Source organism: Hyaena hyaena, unplaced genomic scaffold, assembly GCF_003009895.1.
Source record: "Hyaena hyaena isolate Hyena2069 unplaced genomic scaffold, ASM300989v1 scaffold_14, whole genome shotgun sequence".
In the NCBI taxonomy this organism is placed as follows: Eukaryota; Metazoa; Chordata; class Mammalia; order Carnivora; family Hyaenidae; genus Hyaena; species Hyaena hyaena.
The window spans coordinates 1337257-1345761 of record NW_024080646.1 but is presented as its reverse complement, the minus strand read 5'-3'; the positions used below and the strand labels follow the sequence as shown (position 1 = coordinate 1345761).

Genomic DNA, 8505 nt, shown 5'->3' with positions numbered 1-8505 from the left:
TGTATTTGTGCATAACTATGTATATTGTTTCCCCTCTTACACAATAAACATTCCAATAGAAAAATGAAGGGACATTAAGAGGCATTTCACAGCACAAAATAAAGTGTCTTTAAGCATTTGAAAAGGTGCTCAAATGTACAAATAAATCAAATGTAATTCAAATTAAATCCTGAGATAACACTTTTTAAAGCCTATTAAAATTGTAAAAAATAACAAGGCTAATAATCTGGTGCTGGCAAGGCTTTATCTTTTAGGAAAACACTTTTTAAACTGTACATAGCCTTACCCTTGATATATTCAAAATCTACTGTATAGAAATATCTCAATAAGCATACAAAAAAAAAAACCCAAACCCTTGCCAAACCGTTTATGAAAACTTTGTTTTCCTAATAGTAAAAAATTAGGCACAACACAGAATAGAAAGCATTTGAGATATTTCTAAAGTTATTTTTAAAAAGGAAGTTACAAAATAGTATAGGTAGTATATAATTCCATTTTTGTTGAAAGAGACAAAACAATAATAGATGTTGGCTTATGTGTATAAAACCAAGTTGGAAGAAATCTATCAAACCTTTACAGCTATTTCTTTTAAGAGATGAAATTATGGCGCATGTTTACTTTTTGTGTAATCTATTTTTGCTGTCTTAATTACTTAACACAAATGACTTTTTAATTTTTTTTAATGTTTATTCATTGTTGAGAAAGACAGACAGAGTGTGAGTGGGGGAGGAGCAGAGAGGGAGGGAGACACAGAATCCAAAGTAGATTCCAGGCTCTGTGCTGTTAGCACTGAGCCCAATGTGGGGCTCGAACCCACGAATTTTGAGATTGTGACCTGAGCCAAACTTGGGACACTAAACCAACTGAGCCACCCAGGTGCCCACAAATGATTTTAAGTGAAAGAAAAAGCAGTGATTTATTCATAAGTTTTAAAATGGTTTCTAATTAATACTGAAATTACAAAATTTCAAAAGCAGAAAGAATCCTGGTACCAAGATGTTTTTAAAAAGAGTACAGTTGATACTTGAACAACAAAGGGGTTAAGGGCACCAACCCTCTAACATAGTCAAAGATCCATGAATAACTTTTGACTCACCAACAACATAACTAATAGCCTACTGTTGACCAGAAGCCTTACCAATAACATGAAAAGTTGATTATATTTTGTGTATGTCTTATATACTGTATTCTTACCGTAAAGGAGACTAGAGAAAATATTAAGAAAATCATAAAGAAGAGAAAACAGACTTAGAGCATGATTTTATAATGTATTTATCAAAAAGTCCACATATAAGTAGACGAACTCATACAGTTCAAACCTATGTTGCTCAAGGGTCAGCTGTTACTTATTTAGAGGTACCTAGTGAAGTAATTCAAGGATATAGTGTTTGCTTCCATTTCTGGGTTGAAGTAGAGACAACAAAAGATTAGCCATGGCTTCCTGAGTGAACCAGTAACCTAAGTGAGATCACTGGTCCACGGGGCTCATTGTAACATACTCTACTTGGGCATATGTTTAACTATTCCATTAAAAAAGTTAAAAACATGTGACAAAAACAATGTGTCATCACAACTCTACTGAATAATATTCTTAAACTAGTGCAACTGAATATTTTTAAATGTTGATCAATAATCGGCATGCTCTTTTCTTAGTAATATTTTGCTTCTAGAATTTTAGAGGATGGTATACTTCATTGTAATACATTTCGCTAAAATAAGAACTTCAGTTTTAGGGAATATAGTCTATATGGAGATGTCAAATTTGGTAGAAAGCTCCTGGTAAAGTTACTTTTCTTACTAGGTATCAAAGGAGTACTGTAATTTTTGTCACCACCAATTAAAAACTTTTACGAAATAGGACTGTTATAAAACAATTAAACCTTGCAAATGCACTAGTCTCTAGGAAGAAAGTCCTGGAGGAAATTCTGCTTATTAAAATTGCAATTTTAGTTTCCATTAAAAGGAGAATAAGACAACAGAAGACGGGCTGGCAAGACAAATTATTTCTTAATGTCAGTTGAGCTTATTTCCAATGAGATAACAGATCTACACCAGGTTGGGTTCAGTACAATTTTGTCTCCTCAACTCATTTATCTAATTCAGTCATCTTGATTATAGCCTCATGGACTTCATTTTCAGAGAAAGAATTCTATAACAAACAGCCCACACAACATGCTGATTACTGAACAGTTAATTCTAATTAACTTGGGCATGGCAAGAGAATTTTGATAAAGTCCTAGAATACAAATATAGGCTGCTTATACTAGACTAACTTCTATAAAAAACCCACAGCAAAGTCTCCAGACAAAACAAGAGAGTCAAAGAGATCTAATTTAAAGAAACAAATGAGAAAATTAAAATCACAAATAATTTATTCTTCCGTTAGAGTTGATACAGTTTTAAATAGCAACAAAAGTACACAGTGGTGGAAAATTGGCACAGAACCTATAAGCATTTTCAATCACAATAAGGCTGTCCATGCTTTATCTGTTCAAACTTGATGTCCATTTTCTACTGACCAAGTTGAAAAAAATTCTATGCTGACCTTAAAACACACACACTCTCTCTCATACACACACAGAAACATATTAAAATTCCTTTTGATTACAGTATGTTGAGAACAGTACATTTTGCTTATTCAAATTTATGGCACCCCTTCTGTTTTGTTTCCAGTTAGAAGTGGGAAAAACCAATTCAATTGTAAAGAATACATCTTATTCCCTGGGCATAGGCAACTGTGATGAAAATAGCAACTTACCTTTGGGCTAGATGTTTTCAGATTATGCTTTAATAATTGTGGTTATAAACTTCACAATGCATGATTTCCTGCCCAATGCAATATCCCTGAATTTAGCTAAAATAATCAGGCATGGGACAGTCTCAAATATGATTAAATATGCCATGCTAATAAACAAAATGATGTAGAAAGCAACCTCTATGCTTTTAATACAGATCAGAATAAACCTCACCAATGAGCATCTTCCTAAACATCTCTTTGTGTTATATGAACCAACATAAAAAAGGGGAAAGTTTGAATGTGTCCTTTTATAAATGGCATTATTTCCAGTGAACAAAGTTGAAATAAAGGTTTGTAAAGTATTCTGAACTACTCTATTTTATAAACCAATTATCCTTCTAATGTTAAAAAATAAACTTACTGGATCAATGTTGACTCTTCTTTGATATCATTTAAAAAATGCTTTGATATTATTCACTAAGTTCCCTTATTATTCAAACGAAGTAAAATTAACACTTCCATTTTCAGTTATTGCTATTTTAGGAGAGAATTTCCACTTCCTTTACATGAAACTGCTACCGAGATTCTTCAGATCCCACATGAAGTAATTCTTATTGCCTCACATTTTAAAACTGTATTATAAATGATCTTTATAAAAAGGTTTTAATCCACAAAACTGGAAAGCTTTTAAAAAATGTCTTTTACTCAAAACTATCACAGTGCCCTTGATTATCTAACAGATAAAAGGGATCTGAATTTCCTCTAAAGAACATAATAGTGGACATATGGTGTGCTTTGTCTTCTCCCTCACCTTTATCTTTTATAGTACACCATTTTGAGACCAACACAATCAAGCATCCACCATGCTCCAATCCACATCAACAGAGGATTTCTGATTCTGTCCAATGCGTAGTGTACCGCCTTGCATATTCACATGAAATAAACATAATATACAAAATATTGCTGCTGTAAAAAGTGTACATTTCCCTCTTCCCCTTACAAAAGAATCTGTGGAAAAGTATTAAATTCCCTTAACCTTCATAAACATACAAAGCTGTTCACACCTTTCAGTCTGTAACAGTCCATTTGAAACACAGTTCCCAAATCATTGCAAATTGGTTATGTCATTGTATTTTCTGTCCAATGTTGCCATCTAGAGTAGAAATGTGAAATCAAGAGTATTTTTTAGCTACTAAAGCCTTGTTACAACTAAGCCACAAAGGCTGCTTACTGATGAAACAGCCACTTATCCACAAGGTTTTCCCAGAAACTAGATGGAATGGAAGGATCTCTTCACACAGATGTGTCCACAGTGCTGAGGTGACAATATGGCTGCTAATAGATACTGGCTATTGGAATGTAAGTACTTTTTCACTGCTGGTAATTTCCATACTGTCCCTAAAAAATAAATTGAAAAATGCAATTAGATAATGATTTGACCATAGTTTGACCGTAACAGTTTGGCATAGAAAATTATAAATAAATCTTAACACTGTCCTACTACAAAAGCGACTTTATCAACAACACACAAAAATATTTAGGTACGGAGTATCTCTTTAATTGCTCCTGATATTACCTTCAATTGCAAATGGATTTCAGAGTCTTTGAACCTAGAATAATACCTGTCACGTTGTAGGAATTTAAATGTTTAGTGAATTTTGCCAGAAATGCACTGAGCAAGAATGAGAGAGAAGCTCTGGTTCTAAATCCTGGTGTGGTATGTACTGTGTATTAATTATGTGGTACTGTAACAACTTTGTGACTGCTTACCTTACTATAATTACTATTATGAATTAACATCAATGACATCTGGAATAAGTAGTAGGGATGGAAAGGTACCTGGGAGATAAAGGGAAAAGAAACCTCCCTGCATACTAAAGAAGCTTGGCTTTCCCTGAGGCCAACAAAGCGTCAGCAAAGGCAGCTGGTACATAAAGTCAAGGGAAGTTTGTTTTGTTTTTGTGGCTTTTAATAAGGTAGATTTGAGCCTGTAGGCTGACAAGACAGAAGAGCACAGAGAAAAAGAGGTGATAAATGATGCAGGATTCTACAAGGGAGGTAAAAAACATGGTAGGGTTCGATTTTTGACAAGAGAAGAAACATCTCTTCATCTGAAAAAGAAGAAAGGTAGAAGAAAAAAAGAAACCATTTTTAAAAAATTTCTTAACTGTATTTAAAAGAGGTGCTCATAAAAGCACCTATTCTCCAAAAACAGTACTCACAAAAAGCACATAATCAGCTAATTGTTTTCCATCAGCTAAACTTCCTCCCCCAAGTCACATTAATTATTTTATATCAAGAAAGTATTTTAGGGGCTCAGTCAGATAAGCGTCTGACTCTTGATTTCGGCTTAGGTCCTGATCTCATGGTCCAGAAGATCGAGCCCCACATGAGGTTCCGTGCGTTGACAGTGCAGAGCCTGCTTGGAATTCTCTCTCTCCTTTTCTCTCTGCCCCTCTCCCACCCATGCTGCTCTGTCTCAAAATACATAAATAAATTACAAGCGGATGGAACTAGAGGGTATTATATGCTAAGCAAAATTAGTCAGAGAAAGACAAACATCCTATGACTTTACTCATATGTGAAACTTAAGATACAAAACAGATAACCATAAGGGAAAGGAAGCAAAATATTATATAAAATGTAATATAAAAGCAGGGAAGGGGCAAAACATAAGAGACTCTTAAATAGAGAGAACAAACTGAGGGTTGCTGGAGGGGTTGTGGGTAGGCGGAAGAGCTAAATGGGTCAGGGGCATGAAGGAAGACACTTGTTGGGATGAGCACTGGGTGTTATACACAGGGGATGAATCTCTGGAATCTATTCCTGAAATCATTATTGCACTATAGGCTAACTAACTTGGATGTAAAATTAAAAATAAATAAATAAAATAAAAATAAATTTTTTAAAAAGAAGGTATTCTAGAATTGAACTACTTCTATGCCTTAGGGAATAGTATCCTAAAAGTTTACATTTCTAAATAAGTAGATATATTTGAAAATCTCTTGAATGCCACTATATATCTACTGGAATAATACACTATAAAGAGAGTTAAGGTATTTTAAAAATATTAATGTACTTCCTATAGTTATATTCAGCAAAATTTAAAGTTAGTGCTCATCTTGAAATATTTATGGGTAGAATAGCAAATATAGAATTGGCTTTAAAATACTCTTTTAAAAAAAAGGTAGCATGGGAGGTATATAAAACACTATTAGCAAAATGTTGAGAATTGCTGAAGCTGGTTGGTAGGTATACAGGATGCATGATACTCCTTTTTTTTTGTATTTGTGTAAAGATTCCTATAACACAAAGTTTAGAATAAGAAATAGGAGTCAATGCTTAGCATCTAGGAACTTCTTATTCAATTGCTTAATTCAGCTTTAGTATTTAGGTAATCTAAGTCCCAACTCTATTGTTACTTTTCTGAGTCTAAAAATGCTTTTTGAGACTCAGTTTCTTCACTTAAAAGGTAGGACTGTAACATCTCCCTCTCTAGATCTCAATTTTCTTTCCATTCCTGGTTCGATTCCTACCTCATCTGTTTTTTAGGGCACTTAAATTAAGAGAGGAAATTTTAAAAATTATAAAGTATTAAAAATAAGCAAGCCTCAATGCTGGAGGAAAATGGTCCTCTAGTCAATGTATGCAATGAGGTATTAATGATGAAGTGACTTGCATATATTATGAATGATGTGAAAGCAGAAGAGAGGTTAAGAAATTATGTGCTATATAAGCTATAATTTATCTACTAAATTATGAATTACTTGACAGTAGTGGGGTAGGGACCAGGGGTTATCCATCTTTATACTCCAAGTACTGAAGAGTGCCTGACATGGACACAGAAGACTTCTTCAATATGTATGCCAAATACTGTATTCAACCAATTACAAACATTTACTGAGCAACTATTATATGCTCATAACCATAATAAATTTGAAAAACAGGGAATAAAGTAAAATTATAAAAGTTCTATAGAGTTCAGAAATGAAAAGATTAGGGGCGCCTGCATGGCTCCGTCGGTTAAACATCCAACTCTTGATTTCAGCTCAGGTCATGATCTCACAATTTGTGAGTTCAAGCACCGCATCAGGCTTTGTGCTGACAGCATGGAGCCTGCTTGGGATTCTCTCTCTCCCCCTCTCTCTGCCGTTCTACCACTCATGCTCTTTCTCTCTCAAAATAAATAAAGTAAAAGAAAAAAAAAGAAATGAAAAGATTAACACAGCTAAAATAATTAGAAAAACATTTCAGAGGATGTGGAAACCTTAAGAAAATAATAAAAAATATGAATAGCAAAGAAAAGAAAAAGGGGTATTTCAAATAAAGGAATAGCTAAAGCAAAGGCATGTTGGAAACACGGGTATAGAATACTTAGGCAAGTAGGGATTAAAAAAGGAAAATACAATAACAAAAAGCAGAAGCCATTAATTACTTGGCAATACAGAGCCTGAAGTAACAGAAATAAGTCTGGCTAATATTAATAATAGCTAACTCTTAATATAGCTCAATAACTAACATCTTACTATGTCTCAGACACTAATAAATGCTTTGTCTCCATCTATAACCTACACAGTTAATATTATCTCCATTTTATAGAAGAAGTTGTTGAGGTGCTGAGAAATTAAGTAGTTGGCCCACACTTGTCCACACTGGTGGCATCAAATCAAACCATAAGCAAGCCCAAAGAAGTATGCTGTATATCTGTAATCATTAGCAAATTCTAGGGTTAAAAGTATGGGTTTGGGAGCCAAAAACCAATTTCTACTACTTAACATGGACTAGTATGAACTCCACGACTTAACAGCTTCTTGTCCTTGAGAAAGTTACCTATCCTCCCTTCCTTGATTTTCTCACCTGGCAAATAAGAGTGATCATAATCTCCACCCCAAAGAGTTACTAGAGAAGAAAAACCTGAAAATACTCTATAAACTACTCAAGAACACACGGGGTTTACTGGAGACAGCTTGAGGAAGTGAGTTCTAGTCAGTAGAGGTTCTAGTCACTCAGAATTTGCCACCTGGCAGGACCACTTCCTGGCTCTGTTATCTTGGGTAAATCACTCCAATTCTCTAAACCTCAGTTTCTCTGTGTTGGCTTCTTCAATTTTTTTTTCTTAACTACAAAATTCCTCTGACTAGAGTGTAAAAAATGAATGAGAAAGAAAGATGGCAGAGTGGAAGGACCTTGCCATGATGACGGTGGGAGATGTTGATGGTCTCTACTAAAGATAAGACAACAGTTACAGATAACTGGATGGATTTAAGAATGTTATGAGGAGGGTGGTTAACAAGATTCTGTCATGTATTAGATGCAGAGAGGGAGAAAAACTTAAATATCCAGTATGGCACTTGGCATTCTAGCTTAACGATAATACCTTTCTTCTTTGATAGAGAATACAGAGAGGAGGAGTAAGTCTGGGTAGAAAAAACTCATGAATTTGTTTTGCTTATGCTAAATTGATATACTTATGATACATCTAAGAGTGTCAGCTGGGCACAGGCAGAGAGAGAGAGGGAGACACAGAATCCAAAGCAGGCTCCAGGCTCCGAGCTGTCAGCACAGAGCCCGATTGAGGGCTCGAACCCACAAATGGTGAAATCATAACCTGAGCTGAAGTCGGACACTNGCACAGGCAGAGAGAGAGAGGGAGTCACAGAATCCAGAGCAGGCTCCAGGCTCCGAGCTGTCAGCACAGAGCCCGATTGAGGGCTCGAACCCACAAATGGTGAAATCATAACCTGAGCTGAAGTCGGACACTCAACAGA

The 8505-nt window shown here is 34.9% G+C and overlaps 1 protein-coding gene across 2 annotated transcripts in view; it reads right to left on the bottom strand.

The window, feature by feature from the left end:
* Window positions 1-2354: 2354 nt before the first annotated feature.
* SS18 (SS18 subunit of BAF chromatin remodeling complex) overlaps window positions 2355-8505 on the bottom strand; it is an 87610-nt gene continuing 81459 nt past the window's right edge. For both annotated transcript variants that reach the window (XM_039217981.1, XM_039217991.1), the window contains one exon: window positions 2355-4135. In XM_039217981.1, coding sequence (XP_039073912.1) covers window positions 4109-4135 — 27 coding nt within the window. In that variant the 3' untranslated portion in view covers window positions 2355-4108. The remainder of the gene's footprint in view (window positions 4136-8505) is intronic.